The sequence below is a fragment of the Antechinus flavipes genome, chromosome 1 (genome assembly GCF_016432865.1).
Source record: "Antechinus flavipes isolate AdamAnt ecotype Samford, QLD, Australia chromosome 1, AdamAnt_v2, whole genome shotgun sequence".
NCBI classification, from domain to species: Eukaryota; Metazoa; Chordata; class Mammalia; order Dasyuromorphia; family Dasyuridae; genus Antechinus; species Antechinus flavipes.
Genome location: NC_067398.1, coordinates 468,071,779 through 468,089,084, shown reverse-complemented (window position 1 = coordinate 468,089,084; position 17,306 = coordinate 468,071,779). Strand labels below are relative to the sequence as shown.

Below are 17,306 nucleotides of genomic sequence, written 5' to 3'. Positions count from 1 at the left end.
GTTTTTTTCTTGATATTTTTGATATTTTCAACTTAAAAACATTTCACTAATAATTTCACTTTTATGATCCCACTTTTTTTTTTCCTGGTGAGTAGGTCCCTGAGGCTGCCTCATTCTCCTGTCATTAGAAGATGTAATCTTTGCTAGTCAGGGTTTATGTCTTGAAAAGACTGACTCCTTTTAAACACGTACTCCACTTTTCCTTTAGGTCCAGTTTAGTCACCCATGCTGACACCCTTTCTGGTTTCTCCCTCCTTTCTCATCCTTTCCTTCAGGTGACTGGGCAGAATCAATCCCTTCTGCTACTTATTGGGTGGATGGAAGAAGATTAGTGTTAGTACAGTCACTTCAGCCTTTGGGGGTTCTTCCTCTAGGGTCAGGCCTTAAACAAGTTTAGGAAATGTCACCTGATATGCTACAGGGAGGCTAGTGGGGGAGGAGCATTGAATATTCTAAGTATTAGAATTACTTTAAGAATTAGAATAGGTTAAATATTAGAATTCTCTGGCATTAATTAATAAAGAATTTTACTTTATTAGGAATTCTATCTAGAATAGTTTAAAATTATGACATAATTTGTTTGCTTTTGTGGCATCTCCTTCCTTTTTCCATGTCTTGTGTTAAAAAAAATGAAAGTGAATGAAAATAATTAAAACTTTTTATTTTACTTTTTAGGATTTAACATAATTCACTAAGATAATGGAAGTGTAGTTAGGTACTTAGGCTATAGCACGGGAAGCAATAAGACATATAATGAAATTCTGAATACCTATAGGAATGAACATAGAAACTTCTGGGAATAAAGTAGGCACCTTCGAAATAGCCAATAGCTCTCTGGCAGAATTATTCTTCATTGTTTCCTGTATTCTTTATCCTGTTGCATTTGAGTTATTGGTGAATCATTGCCACAGTTTGAATTTTCTCTCTCTTTTCTACCTTGGAAAGTATCCATAGAATTGAAAACTCCAAGAAAATCACCGAGTGCCAGACTCATTTTTGCAGATATCATTCTAAAGAAAACAAAGAAATAATATTGTTTACAACAGCAATTAAGAGTTCCCTACTATTCTTGTGAGAAAAATATATTAAATCTATTAACTATTAATCACAGTTGTAGGTAACAATCTGGATTATAATAAAATTATAGATCTGGACCTTGAATGGATCTCAGAGGCCATTTTACATATGAACAAATTGAGATTTAGGAAGGCCAGTGAATTATTCAGTCTTACACAGGTGAAGTCAGGTCCTCTGATTGCAGAGAGAGTGTGCTTTTTCACCAAACTCAACCACTTGGCAAATCTTACAAAATATGCTTATACGAGGTCATTAGGTGCCACCATCGTGTACAAAGTGCCAGACCTGGAGTAAGGAAGATTTATCTGACTCAGATACTTAATAGCTTTGTGACTTGGAGCAAGTCATTTACCCCCTCCCCCCCCCTTTTTTTTTCAGTTTCCTCATCTTTCAAATGAGCTAAAGAAGGAAAATACTACTCCAGTATTTGCCAAGAAAAATCCAAATGGAATTGTGAAGAGTTGGACATGACTGGCCATAGGCTATCCCTATGAGATTTAAACTCTAACAGATCCTACTGATCCTTTCAATTGTTCACATTAAGCCTTTTGTATAGGCTTATTGATGGACAATTAATGCAGTCTGAGGACCAACCTAGCTAGTCTGAGAGGGACCTATCATTAAAGCAGAGGTCATCGGGAAATGAATTGTTATCTCCATGGAAACTCATTAAATCCCCTACTAAGATACTGAAGAATAGTAGATACACTGATAAAATCACAGATCCTTGAAGAAAAGGCCTAAGAATTGGTTTTTTCATTAGGGATGACTATAAAAGAATATATTTATGTGATGAAAGGAAAGTTAATAGGGATATATAGAGACAGGGAATTGCAATTAAAAGAACCTTGGACTTAGTTCTAGGAAATATAGGCTTGAGACCAGGTACCAATACTGACAAACTATGTGATTATAGACAAAAGATATTTAGCCACGTTGAACTTAATTTCCCCACCTCTAAAATGGGTATAAAAATATTGTGAAACTTCTTAACTTAGACTTATTATGAAAAAGGAGTTTTGAAAACTAGCCTAAAATACCATGTAAATATGTTAACTTGATTATTTCTCATGGCGAAAAAAGTAAGGCAGATAGATGGCCCAACAGAGTGATAGAGTTGGAATTGGGAAGATTTGAGTTTCTATCCTGCCTTAGATGTTTACCAAGTGTTTGACTCTGGGGAAATGAATTAACCTGTCAGTTTCCTCAGTTGTAAAATGTAGGTACTTGAGGGCTTCTAAAAGTCTTTAAGTCCCAAATCTATCATCCTATGAAATCACTTATGTCACAAAAATAAATAGGCAGAATTGTAATTGTAAAAGAAAGTTTGTCCATCAACTATCTTTTATAGTTTTTCAGCAAAATATTGAGGGTTTTTGTCCTTAAATATTCCTATCATAACTTTACTTCAGTTAAATTACCTAAATAATTCAATGAAAATCAACATTTTTAAAAGATGACATTTTATATTTAATTCACTCTAGATGAGCATAAGAAAGCATATGAGAAAAACGGATCAACAACTCTAAATAAAAACAAGTTAATAAATATATTTATTCATTATTTTCTGTCATAAAATGCTTTTCATATATCACATCATTTAATTCTCAAGGTTTCTTTGTAAGAAAGGTAGTACAGCTATTATTGCCATTTTATTGATGAGAAAACTGAGTTATTGAGCTAACTCCTGGTGGGACTGGGGTTGAAATCTACCTCCTTTTGCCTTCTAATTCCAGTGTTCTTTCCACTATGTCTCATTGTTTCATAAAGGTATTATAAATTTTTATTACATTGCAAAATGTATTCATTTAATATAGTTTTCTCCATAAAATAGGAAGCTACTTTCTAAGTAATATTTAAAGGAATTTGATTTTATTGATGTGAATTCCCCTTCTACTAATACAAACTGAAATTCCCTCTATACTGTATAGTACATATTTTCATGAGTTGCTACAGCCAAAATAAAACAACCCAAACCCAAACCCCCAAATCCTAGTAATCTAGTGGCCAGCTTTCTGATGGCAAGCTTTTTTTGTGTGTTTAGTCAGGTTTATTCACATTTTTTGGGACCTATCAGACTTTGGAATTGGCTGGTATAGTTTTTGAGAACTCAAGGTCCTGTTCATATCACCACAAGCCCTTGGAGCAGGACTTAAGTAGAAGGTTTCCCAGGTTAAAAGTAGTAGTTATTTGTTGACATGTAACCAGGGATATAGAAAGTTTAAAAAAAATGCACACTAACTTACTGTTTCAACACCAATGCAATGACTGCTATTTTGGGGGTTATCAGATAAACCTGATCTTCCAGAATAGCTTTTATGATTTTACTGGCTATGTATTCGGGCTCCAGAATAGGCAATATGGTTGGATACCTGTAAAACAGCACAAAACAACACAAAATATAAAAAAACCCACCATAACCATTTTCTTGATGATTATCAGACTCATTGGTTATTTCAGACATGCTAATAAATGTACTGCTTTAAATAGTCATGCACATTGAAACAAGAGGAAAGTAGAAGCCAATTTACTTCCTCCTTTACCTCTACCAGTGTTGGGCTCATTTTCATGTCTTATTTTCGTATAACACATTTCCTGACTTGGCTTTATGGTTTCTGATTATAAAGATGTTGAGGTCAATGGGAGAAACATTTCCCTATTGGTTGTGTTACAGTTTCCTCTTTGCCCAGCAAACAGCCTCAATAAATACTCCTTTCTGAAAGCATAAAAGTAATGTTCAAGAGAGAAAGGTCTCTCTGGGGACCCATGTAAAGCATGACTTCATTTCAGATAGTGCATTCACAAAGCACTGGAAGTACTGAGAAGAACTAACATGATAATGAAATGACTTCAATCAAATCAGGAGAACTTGAATCCTGGTGAGAATGTAAATAAAGTGCCACAAAAGTACCAAAGCAGTTTCTTCCTTACGTTTCTTTATTACTTGTCTCCTTCTACTCTGATTATCTTTCAACCACTTGCTATTATCTCAGCATCTATCACTAATTTTCTATCATGTCATCAATATTTCAAGTATTCTGGTTTCCTTAAGAGGGAGGGTGGAAGAAGGGAAAGAAAGAGACACACAGAGAGAAACAGAGAGACAGAAAGAAATACACCCAGAGGGAGACAGACAGAGACAGAAACACACAGAGATGGAGAGACACAGAGAGGGACAGAGAAAGAGAGGGAGGGCGACGGAAGGAGGAAAAGAAGGAGTGAAAGAGAGAGAGACACACACACACAGAGATGAACCCTGGAAATTTAATAAGGCTGGTTCTTAGTAGAAATTAAGCATGTCATTTCTTGAAGCCTCTCAGCTCGAAATATCTCTTTTAAAACAAAAATTGAAAAATGTATTACTTAAAACTGAATAAATTCTGGACAAGTGAGAAACTTAATGAAAAATCTTGTTCCCATGTGCATTTCTTGCTTCTCTGGGTCTGCCTCTTCTTTCCAGAAATTCTTCTTCAAACACATTTGTGTGTGTGTGTGTGTGTGTGTGTGTGTGTGTGTGTGTTTTCCTAAATTCACTGAAGGCATCATTCCTCCTTTCATTTGATGTCTTTATTTCTTTGTAGGCTGCCCTCCTTACTTGCTGAACTTTCTCTATTATGTCCCAGATACTGCTTGATTCCGGAAGTTTGAACACACCCCTGAACTTTTCACACTGTATTTACTAATTGCCTCTGTAACCTTTCCCTAGGATTGACTGATTCCTCCCAAAACCTTCATTTCAAAAGGGATATTTTGGCTAGCCTTGTCATCCTGTTTCTTCAGGCTATGCCCCTTATTTTTAGACCTTCTCTACTATGCTCCTGTGAGTACCTCTTCATTCTTTCTTTCTCTCCCCAATTTGAGCCTTAACAGTTTTTATATGAATTCCCTCCCCACTTTAGAATCAAAATTCCTGAAGCCTGTTTTTTTCCATTTATTCTTGTGTAATATGACCATTTTGATGGTCCTTATCTAGTTACTCTCAAATTTATCAATCACCTTTTGAAAATATTACACCTAGAATTGAACATATCATTCCATATGTGGTTTGACTAGGACAAAATAAAGTTCAGTGGCTTCCTATTGCTTCTAGAGTCAAATACAAACTTTTCTCTTTTGCTTTTGTAGTCCTTTATATCCTGGCTTCAAACTATTTTTCTGGCTTTGGAGTGAGAGAAATGATTATTAATAACCAATGATTAAGGGAGATCCAGAATTCCCCTTTCTTTCTAAAGTCCTCATTTAATATCAATTTCTGATGGACACTGATAATAAAATGAAATACTTTATTATATCTGAGATATTTTCAGTATGATTTCAATCTGACTTCACCCACATGAGCTTCTTTCCCCCATCATTCCTACCCCCAGACAGTGTAGAAAAGCTGTAATACACTTTATAGTCTAAGGCTACTTATCTGAATTGCAGCAGCTGATCTTGCTCCCAGTACCAGCCCCTGAAGTATGGGATTCACAGAGCAACTTACACTTATTATCACACTATCTGTCATTGCCTTTATGCTTCTTCATATGCACTCAACTATCTTATAAAAATATTCATTTCTTTTGAGAGATGAATATTTGCTGCTCAACACTATTAAAAACTATTGCTTTTAATGCCCCCAAATTTAAATGTTCTATTTGGAATTTTAAATTCCAGGTAATGTCTAAGTATAAAATTCAGGACACATTTTTTAAAAAAGTCACAAGATTATTAGCATATTATGAATGGGAATTTCTTACTTTCTATCTCTATTTATTAATATTGCCTCACTGATACCTATACCTAAGCCCTACTCTGATAGGTCATTGTGTCACTAAAGTGACTCAGTCCTCAAGTACTATTCCAGGAGAGGGCTATTTCTGACAAGTCCTCATGGAATACAAAGGCTTCTAGTATGGACTTGGTGACAGAATACAGATGAATTATCTAAAGAGGAATTAGGTTCGTATCCCACCTCTCCCATGTAGTGTCTGTGTCACTTTGGACAAAATGAGTTTCTCAGTTTAGAAACAAGTGGGTTGGACTCTATAACCCTCAAGGTCCTTTCTAGTTTCCAGTATATGATTCTATAATCAATCCTAAGGTAGCTGAGCCTGGAAAAGTGCATCTGCAGAAGGTTGGCTAATAGATGGCATTTTTTCCAGTTGTAATTCATGAAGGATAAGGCATGGAGTAGTTGGAATGATAGGAGTACCCATTCTGTTAAAATTATGGATACCTGAAGCATTAAAGAAGTCTAGATGTTTATTTTTTATCAAGAATCCTAGAGCTGGAAGAAACCTTGAAGATCATTTGGTTCAACCTTTTTTATTTCGCAGATGAAGAAACATATCTATAGAGGTGCATTGATGTGCTGAGGGTTACTCAGCTAATTACTGAACAATAGGGACTCTAATTCAGGCTATCTATTCACCCAGTTCTCTTTAGAGTGCACCAGCTTGCCTTTGTTTTGGTAGTATCTGGAATATGTAAAGACTCTTATGAAAATAAAATCATTTTCTTACTTGCTTAAACAACCACTAAACATTCCAGTTTTGATGAAATATGGGCAGACAATAGTTGTTTTAATTCCATGTTTCTTTAAATGTCTCAATTCAAAGTAAATGGATTCTGCAAATCCAAATGATGCAAATTTACTTGCTGAATAATCTGAAATATAGAAGAGAAGACAACAATATTATTGATAGAATTTAAAAATTATTTCCCAGAAGCTTTTTTTTTAACTCAAAGATTACTTTAGGGAGTGGATCTTCTTTAAGTGTATTACATAACAACCATGGAATGAAGAATCACAGAATTTCAGAGTTGGGAGGAACCTCAAAGATCCTTTCCTACAAGTCATATAAGTATTCTTCCCTCCTCTACAATAACCCCAGCAAGTGGCTTTCCAATTTCTTCTTCAAGATTTCCTGGAATTTGAAATCCACTATCTCCGAAGTATTCTTATTTCAATTTCAGATATTTCTAACTGTTTAAAAGTTTCTTTTGTATCAAACTGAAAGCTGCTTCTCAGTACTTTCACCCATTCCTCCTAGTTCTGTCTTCTGAAGCCAAGAAGAATCCAAGAACTTCTTAATAAGATGTTTCATAGACATCTTAAATTCAGCATGCCCCAAACTGAGGCTGCTTTTTCTCCAAATCCTTCTCTCTTCCTAACTTTCCTGTTATTGTCAAAAATGCCACCACTTTCCCAGTCATCCAGGCTCATAATTTAGGCACCATTCTATACTCTTCACTTTTTTTCCCTCTTTGTTCTTACTCTTACATCTAATTCATTGCTAAATTCTGTCAATTGTGTCTTCATAATATCTGTCTTATATGCCTCCTTTTTTCCTTCTAATACTAACACAGCTTTAGTCCAGGTCTTAATCATTTCATTACAGGACTATCTGCAAAAGCTTTCTCTTTGGTCTCCCTAATCCCCACTCTAATCATTCAGCGTTCTATTCAGTAACTCCCTATTATCTCCAAAATCTGTCTCTTTCTTTTTCTCTGTCTCTCTCCGTCTGTCTCTCAGTCCGTCTCTCATTTCCACAGTAATGCATAAGGATGGAATAGTCAAGCCATAGGTCCAGGTCTTAATCATTTCATTACAGGACTAGCTGCAAAAGCTTTCTCTTTGGTCTCTCTGCCTAGTCTCTCCCCACTACTCCAATCATTCAGCTACCAAATTGATCTTCTAAGATCATGAGTCTGATTATATAACTCTCCTATTCAATAACTCCCTATTCCTTCCAGAATAAAATATAAATCTCTTTCTTTTTCTCTCTTGGTACGTCTGTCTGTGTCTGTGTCTCTCTTTCTGTCTCTCTGATTTGATGTCTCTCTCTCCCTCTTCTTCTCTCACTTTTTTTGTTTTACTTTTGTCTCTGTCCTCTTTCTGTTTCTGTCTCTCTCTGTTTCTGTGTCTGTGTTTGAATCTCTGTAGCTGCGTCTGTGTCTGTGTCTGTCTGTCTCTCTTGAAACCTTTCATAACCTGGTCTTTTCTACTGTTCCATTTAAAAAAAATATTTTACTTCTTCCTATCTCCTATTCTTTGCCCATGACGTAGTCTACAGATTTGCAATTCAGTGACATTGGCCTCCTTGCTGCTTTTCAAACAAGATACTCCGAACTTTAGACATTTTCACTGACTGTCCCCTGCCTTGAATTCTCTCATCTCTATTTCCTGGCTTCCCTACTTTCCTTTAAATCCCAGGTAAGATCTTTCTACAAGAAACCTTTTCCAATTACCTTTAATGTTAGTAGTGCCTTCTCTCTGTTCATTACCTCCAATTTGAACTGGCAACCTTGTTTGTACCAGTTCTGAACCTTCTTCCCTAATTCACATCACAATTTCTTACCTTCTGTTCTCTCTGAAAAGTACCATTAATCCATAATAGAATATATACTTTCAAATTTATTTATTTGTCCTTATCCCTCTAGAAACTTCCAATATAAGGGGAATATTAAAAGCCAAATAACCAAACCTTTCCCTAAATTTTGAGAAAAAAATTTTTTTTATAAAAGCAAGTGTGTAAATTTAATCTTTTCTTTTTAAGCAATCCCATGTTAACAAAACGGAAGACAGAGAAGGCTTAATCTATATTGAATGGAGACTAATTAAAATTCATTAAAGAGATTTTCTCATAAATTTAGACAGGACTCAAACTACAGGGTACATTTCACCCTGGATCAAGTCAAAAACACAAAATATTTACCTGCTAGTCCATTCATGCCAACTAGTCCAGCTGCACTTGAAATACAGACCAGGTGACCATGATTATTAGCTATCATGCTAGGAAGGAAGGCTCTGTAAGTCTAAGAGACATAAATAGACAAACCCAACATTTTATGAATATTTCATTGATATTATTGAATTCCCATTGTGTGTTAAGATCAATGCTAGGTACCATGGCAGATACTAAGAAATGTAAGTTGTGGACCTTTCCCTCAAAAAAATTTTCAGTTTAGTCAAATGTTCATTAAATAAGTGCATCAATAATAATAAAAAATGAAGTTTTTACTAATTGAATCAATGGAACATTTGTATTTTTAGAAAGTGACTTAATTTTCTAATGTGCTAACACATATCTTTTCATTTGGAATTCAGGTACTCTTCTGACATTTAATTCTACTCCTGGGCTCCCCAAATCTGACCAAAGACACCATAAAAATAGATAGCTATGTAGGCAAAATGAAGGAAAGCACACTTGAGCAAGGTAACTTTCAGGGGGAAAAAATGACTTGGCCATTTGATCAAATGATTTGGAATAGTTGCATATAAAATATTTTTTTAGCTATTTTAAAGCAGTTTATTCATTCTTTCATTTAAAATTATGGTCATATCTTTTCACTTTGCAAATAGAGTATTTATTCTTTGTTTTCATTATTTCTATTCCATATAAAAGAGTATTATGTGTATAATTTAGATATATGTTCATTATATATGCACATATATATATGCATTATCTCTTTTGTGCTATCACTAACTTACTGCTAGCATCTATTTCCTTATCATTTAATAAAATCTTTGAGATATTTTCTATCTTTCATACAATAACTGTTATAAAATAGATATATCTCTTTTTGCCAGGGAATTTCTAGCTAGTCTAAGAAAATTTATAACTTAATTACAGGGATTTGGGAAAAGGGATCATGTTTGGGACTAGACCAGAAGAGTTTTGAACTGGGAAGATGAAATAAAGTCTTTAGGAGTCAAATGAAATTGAATAAGGATGTGGCCAAACCAGATCACTAGTAACTGGTCTGTCAATCTAACTAATTGTAACCTTATTAGATTTTTCATGAATGGATATAAATAGATATTTGGAGAAATGCAATCAACTATACAATCTTTACATTTAAAAAGGAAATATGAAATTTACCCAGATATGAGAAAAGAAGTTTACAAGAAAAGATTTTTCCACATGTTCATCTGTGGTCTCAAGGAATCGTTTTCCTGTTACAATTCCAGCATTGTTGATGAGGATGGTAACATCACCAACTTCTTTTTTAACCTAAATAGGAGAAAATCCCAAATAATTTATATAAACTGTAGCCTTTCAATTTTGTTGTTTCAAGATTTTATCATCTTGCTACACAGTTTCCATAATCTCAGGATTAGCATGCAGAATTCATGGTCTTTCTCCCAAGACTTTCTCCCCCAAGACTCCCTTCTAAGTTCCCTGACATACCATCCTGCTATGAGTCATCTCTCCAACTCACAATTGTAAGGCAAATGTCCTAAGGCTGAGTTGAGTTACCCCTAGAATCAAGGTACTTAATGGGTCTGTGCTCTTATAGAGTTAGCTCACAAATTCTCAGTAATTTACTTACTTTCCTAGGTAACCAGCAAATATTCATGGCAAAGGAGTTAAGTGATCTGATGTTGTGAGATCAATAAGAATCAAAGAATCTCAATGTAAATCTAGGACACATTCTCTTGCAACTTGAATACAGCATCAGTTAGAAGAGAGAATTCACCTAAAGTATATATCTAGGCTGCCATAGGTTTTGTGACTAGAATCTTTCTCTTTTGGACTTTTCCATTATTATGCCTCTGAACCAAATACCTTCTTTTCTACCTTCTCCCCACTTCCAGTTTTCTTTTGTCAGGGACTCATTTCTTTTTTGTACATCTATCCTTAATACTTAGCACAGAACATGTAGCATAGTAGGTATTTAATAAATGTTTATTGACTGACTGACTTCATCAATTACATGCAAGAAAATGAATTAACCAGGAGTCTCCTAATCAATATTTGGCAATATTACAAATCTTCCAGACCCCAGGTTTGTAATCTTAATGTTATACCAATTCTTTACTCTTCCTACCCCATATGTTTAAACAACTGGTAAGGCTTGCTATGTCTACCCACAGATGTTCTATAATATATTATTTCTTTTCTTTATTTGTATAGCTACCATTTTAGTTCAAGTACACCCAGACTACTGAAATAACTTATTTTTTAATTCATAATTTTATTTCTAAATCTTAACATAGTGTGCCCTTAATGGATGTACAATGAATAATAAGATTGAATTGAATTACAATTGAATTGAATACTTATAGTAGCTGAGAATGTTACCAATGTTCTGACAAGTACAATGACTTCTTAATTTATCTGCTTGCCTTAAGTCCCTTGTTTACTTCAATCTGTTCTCCATAGAACTGCCAAAGTGATTTACATTAATGCAGGTCAGAGTCAATCCTACTTGCCTGGTCAATAAAATCAAAATCTCTATTGTCTCTAGGATATAATATGAACTCTCCTTTCAGCCTTTTAAAGCTCTTCATATTATGGCTCCAATCTCTCTTTCCAACTTCAATATACATTATTCATCTTCTTTTACTCGTAGGCCCATCTGAATTGGCATCTTTTTTTCTCAAACATGATACTCGATATCCTATTTTGTTGTTTTTAAGTCATTTTAGTTATGTATAACTCCTTATGACCCCATTTGGGGGTTTCTTGGCAAAAATACTAGAATGATTTGCCATGTTCTTCTCCAGCTCATTTTAGAAATGAAGAAATGGGGACAAACAGGGTTAAATAACTTGTCTTGAGTCACACAGAAAGTAGTATCTAAGGCTGGATTTGAAAGCACATCCTCCTGAATCCAGGGTCAGTGCTCTATCCATTGTGCCACAGCTACCCTGGGCAGGGTTTATTTTTATTGTATTTTTTAAAAATTCTAAGTGCTTAGCACAGTTTTTGGATGGTAATGAGAGCTTAATAAATTCTTATTGATTGATTGATTCCCCCAACTGCTAGTGCCCTAGCTTCCTAAATACATTTGTTTATTTTATAATTTTTCTGTATATATTTATTTTGTGTGTACATATATATTTCTTAGCTTACTCAAAAGAAAGGAGGTGTTAATATGTTGTTGTTGGGTTTTTTTTTTTTTTTGTTTTTTTTTTTTTTGGTCTTTTTATCTTTTGATACAAAGTATTGCTGGTATTTGTATCTCTAGCCCATAATATCAATGCCTGACATAGATGTTCATTAATTAGTTCAATTAGAACATGAAGATGCCATTGTCTATTTTAAATGTAGCAGTTTAGTAATTTGTAATTATACCTTTAGGAGAAATTATATTATGTATTAAGCTAAACTATTTCTTATATGTTAGTTTAACAAGCTAGGGGGTCACCGTGAATAGATCACCAGAATTGGAGTCAGAAAGGCTAATTTTCCTGAGTTTAAATGACACTGTTTGACCCTGGGCAAGTCACTTAATCCTGCTTGCCTCAGTTTCCTCATCTGTAAAATGACCCGGAGAAGAAAATGGCAAACCACTCCAGTATCTTTGCCAAGAAAATTCCAAATGGGGTCATGAAAAGTTGTACATAACTGAAAAATGCCTGAACAACAAATGAAGGAAATCCGGGTTTAAATCCTGTCTCTGATAACCTAATGATTGATTTTGTCAGACTACTTACCTTCTCAATGTCCTAGGAAACTCTTGAATTAAAAATTGCAGGGCATGGACAGATCTGCGTAAAGTCATTTTCCTCACTGGGAGTTCCCTATACCAGTGAAATAGTCACTGGTCTAATATAAACAAAACACACATGCACACACACACACACAAACACACACGCACATACACACACACATATACAAAACCAATATTATATAACTAAATTGTTAGTAAATCAAATCAAAATGACCTACTTCTGTTTTTCCTTAGAAAATGAATTAACAAGACAATTATTATTTCATAAAATAACACACCCAACATTTGTTCATATGATTTGCATTTCTTCATATGACTATAAATTACTTTGATTTACTCATTGAAAACTGCCTATTTGTATCTTTTGATCATTTCTCAATTGGGGAATGAATAATATTCTTATAGATCTGACAGAATTCTTTATATATTGGAGATACGAGACATTTTTCTGAGAAATTGTCTATAAAACTCTGCCCACCCCCACTTTCTGCTTTTCTTCTGGTTTTGGCTACATTTATTTTATTTGTACAACCCCTTTTTAATTTAATGTAATGGATATATACATCATATGTATATATACACATATATAATATACTTAATTATTGTTATACCTAATTTTGTTATCTCTTATTTATTCATAAATTGATCACCTATCCAAACTATTATTTTTCATCACTAAGGCTCCTAGAGGTATTGCTAAAGGCCATCAGCATACAGACAATCCTTTGTATCTATCAGGAACTCTGTCACTATGTGACACTCATCATCTGCCTCTTTTAGTCTCAGATTATAGGATTCTATTGTCTTGTAAATTCTTATTGTGCTTTTTTTAGGTCAATCTGCTGTTAAGCTATTAGAATGTGAGAGCAGGAAGGAACCCTGGATGTCATCCAGTTTTAGGGTTATTATTTTGGAGTCAATGAACTTTCATTTAAAAAAAATATATTTTGGTGACTACTTCCTGTTAAGTCTGGGCTAGCTCCCTGGAGGCCTCAGGATCAGCTAGAGCCAGGATAAGTAAAAATCCTTTGTCTTTAGGGGGAGAAGCAGGAAGTTTAGCCAAAGATCTCTTCTTGATTCTGAAGTCCAGAATCTCTATCTTTCTCCTCTTCATCCTGCCGCCAAGTGAGTCTGGCTTGTCTCACCCACCCTCTAATCCTTGCCTACAATTATCTTAATCTCAGACATTGACCAGCACCAATAGTGAGAAGGGCCATTTTCCCAAACATATGCTAATAGAGTCATTGTCTTATATTGAATAGGTAATTAGCCTTAAGTGCTTGATGGTCTGATTCAAGCACGACTTTTTTTAAAGTTTCAGCCCTTTACAACTTCAATTTAATAGGTTTTCATTGTAATCCTATGTATTTTATTTTATGCATTTTAAAACCATTATTTGAGGAGCCCAGAGACTTCATTAGCCTGACCAAAAAAAAAAAGATTGAAAAACATTACCAAACTATCTGCTGATATTTCCCCATTGTAAATCTTACCTAATGTGTAGGGAAATATAGCCATAACTTGTGACTCACAGGGAAAATAAAATGAAAAGAACCAGCTTGTTTTATGAGATAGCATAGAGCTTAGTTAGAGGCATTTTTCCAGCTGCCTGTCAAGAAAGAAGATCTGGGATTTAAGAGTAATAAAATTGTATGGGGTTGTATAGCTCAGATATAAAAATTGCCATACTGATATACAATTATTATTATGGATAAAAATACCTTATTTGGGAGGTAACTTTGGATTAGATGACATCTAAATTTCCCTTCTAATCCTAATGATTTATGACTGTGTTACCCTATAAATGTTAAGAGTTGTTCATTGTTCATTTTCAAAGAGGACCAAAATGACATCACTAGTGTGTCAGACCAATACAAATAAAATGCTTTGACACAGGTCAGACATAAATAGTCTCTGTGAACATTTGGGGAAGTTTCTCTAATTCTGTCCATCTCAAGGTCTCAAGAACTTTAGAATCAATTGTATGAAGTAGGAGATGCTGGCATAGGACCACGAAGCATTGGTGTACCCTCATCAGAGAAGTACTGTGCTGTATGAACAAATCAGAGTTGAATTAGTTCAGAAGAAATGTTAAAAGTTAGACTTATGGGGCAGCTTGGTGGTGCAGTGGATATAGCACTAGCCCCTAAGTCAGGAGGACTTGAGTTCAAATTTGACCTCAGACACTAAACACTTCCTAGCTGTGTGACCCTGGGCAAGTCACTTAACTCCAACTGCCTCAGCAAAAAAAAAAAAAAAAAATTATATTTAGTTGAGAGTGAAAGCAAACCTAATTATGCTAACTCTGAGACTTGGTTGACTGCAAAATTTCTTTACTGTAATTTAGTAAGTGACCAGAAGTTTCTTCAGGATTATGTACAATTCATAAATTTGTACATATCCCCCTTCAGAATACCACTTTTTAGAATTTAATAGCTTCTGATTATTATCTCAAGGACATTAAATAATGCCCTCTTTGTTAATCTTAAAAGTATTATATAACTTTATAATTGGGTTATGGTTATTAATTATGATTATTATTGGGCAGCTAGATGATTGCCCAATAGAGTACTGGGCCTGGAGTCAGGATGATCGAGTTCAGGTCCAGCCTCAGATATTTACTAGTTATGTGACCTTGGGCAAGTCTGTTTGCCACAGTTTCCTCATCTGTAAAATGAGCTGAAGAAGAAAATGGCAAACAATTCCAGTATCTTTGCCAAGAAAATCCCAAATGGGGTCATGAAGAATTGGACATGACTGAAAATAACTGAACAATAAATGATTATTATTATTGATGATGGGTTTTGGACTAGACTTGTGATTTCATCAGTATGGGAAATTCTCAAGAAGGCAATCTCTTCCAGTGTAAGTTAATATATGCCCTGGAGTTTTTTAACCTGAGACTTGCTTGAAGCCTTAAAAAACAGTGATTTACAAATGGCCACAAAGTCTGAATATGTCAAAAGCAGGATTTGAATCCAAGCCTTCCTTCTGCTAGGCCCAGCTAGCTAACTCTTATACACTTTGATTATTGTATTGTTATTATTATTATGATAATGTCAGTAATTTCTTAGATTGAGATGTCTTTGGTTTCCAGGTTTATTGTGATTTGAAGGGATTTGATGTAAGGAAGAAAGATAGTGGATGAAAATGACAAATATTTTGATTTCAGAAGGATGGTAGATTTTAGGTTATCCACCAAAGGTTTACCTGTGGGGTGGAGGGCAAGAAGAAAAGATAGTAGGAGAGTGTTTGGTCCTGACATTTGCATTTTTTGTCATAAGTTCCTAAAATAGAGAGAAATTCCCATGAGAGAAAAAATGTGAGAGAATATATAGAAATTTTATTAAAAGGAAAAAGGAATACAGCAAGTTTGTTTGACAGAGTCAAAGAACCTGAGTTTGAATCTGATCATTACTACTTATTAATTATTTTTATGACCTTCGGCAAATTATTTAATCTGTATTAAATATCATTTTCTACTTCTGTAAGATGTAAATAATGCTTATACTATAGACCTTACAGGATAGTTTTTCAGAATCAAATATAACAGTGGGAAGGAAGAGAATAATCATTTACGTAATACCTACTTTGTAGGTACTATGTACCAGGCACTGTGTTAATCATGCTAAGCTAATATTTCACAAAAGAGGTAAGTGCTATTTATATTCCCATTCTTTAGTTAAATAAACTGAGGCAAACAAAGGATAAGTAATCTGTTATGTTAGGGTAACATAGCCATTTAGTGTCTGAAGCCAGATTTGAATGTAAGTCTTTCTCACTCCAGGCCTGCTGTTCTATCAACTACCTCTAAGTGCTTTGTAATCATAAAATATTTTAGAAAATAACCTATTATACATAACCACATTAATTTGTTGCTCATTAGATTTGACAAATAGCTATTTTTCTTGCTCAAACATAGGATATTCATTCTTCTAGGACTTTAAGTCACCTCTCACCCCCAGAATTTTGCTATTCCACATTAAAGAATGTCTTCTCTGGTCCCTCCCCAAGTCCAAAATTACAACACAATGACTCTATTTCTAGTCATTGAAATCTAATGACAAGATAAAAGTCAGGATGATTGGCAATGACCTGGAATACAGTGAATGACTTTTAATGTCTTTGATGACATTACATTCTACAAAGCCAGTTTCAGCTGCTTTCATGGCCACTGTGACAAATTGTTCCTATCTACTCATTCCTTCAAGGAAAATTTTCAAATGCGTAGGGTAGACACTACCCTAACTTACCAATAAGAGGCCTGTTGATTACATTCAACCTGGTTTAGCCCTTCTGCTGAGATGATTTTACCAGGTTGTAGCCACTTGGAGCCACAAGCCAGAATTGGGTGGAAGGTGGACATCAAAGTTGGATGAGCAGCCTTAAAAAAGGGCTCATCCAACTCTCACACAAATACCCCAGCCTCAGGTAGTGTGGACACAAAAGAGACATCAAAAAGAGAAGCTTGATATTTTAGACTGCATTAAGAAAAGCAAAGCATAAGAGGATGATAATCCTGCTATATGATATCCTTGCTAAACCATGTCTACATCATGGTGTTTAGTTTTAGTTTCCACATTTTAGGATAGACCATGATCAGCTGGAGAGTGTCTGGAGGAGGGAAACTATGGATGGTCCACCTTAAGTGAAGATCAGTTGAATAAACAAAGAATATTTAACTTAGAAAAGAGGAGACCTATTGAGGAAGGATTATCAATGAAAAGGAGTTTAGAATTGTTATATTTGGTTGTAAAGGATAGAAGCAGGAGTGATAAGTGTAA

The 17,306-nt window shown here is 34.6% G+C and overlaps 1 protein-coding gene across 1 annotated transcript in view; it reads right to left on the bottom strand.

The window, feature by feature from the left end:
- Positions 1-640: 640 nt before the first annotated feature.
- LOC127543848 (short-chain dehydrogenase/reductase family 16C member 6-like) overlaps positions 641-17,306 on the bottom strand; it is a 30,777-nt gene continuing 14,111 nt past the window's right edge. The window contains exons 3-7 of the mRNA XM_051970170.1: positions 9,945-10,076; positions 8,778-8,877; positions 6,582-6,726; positions 3,324-3,449; positions 641-1,010 (exon numbers count right to left, since the gene is read on the bottom strand). Of these exons, the coding sequence (XP_051826130.1) occupies positions 851-1,010; positions 3,324-3,449; positions 6,582-6,726; positions 8,778-8,877; positions 9,945-10,076 (663 nt within the window). The 3' untranslated portion in view covers positions 641-850. The remainder of the gene's footprint in view (positions 1,011-3,323; positions 3,450-6,581; positions 6,727-8,777; positions 8,878-9,944; positions 10,077-17,306) is intronic.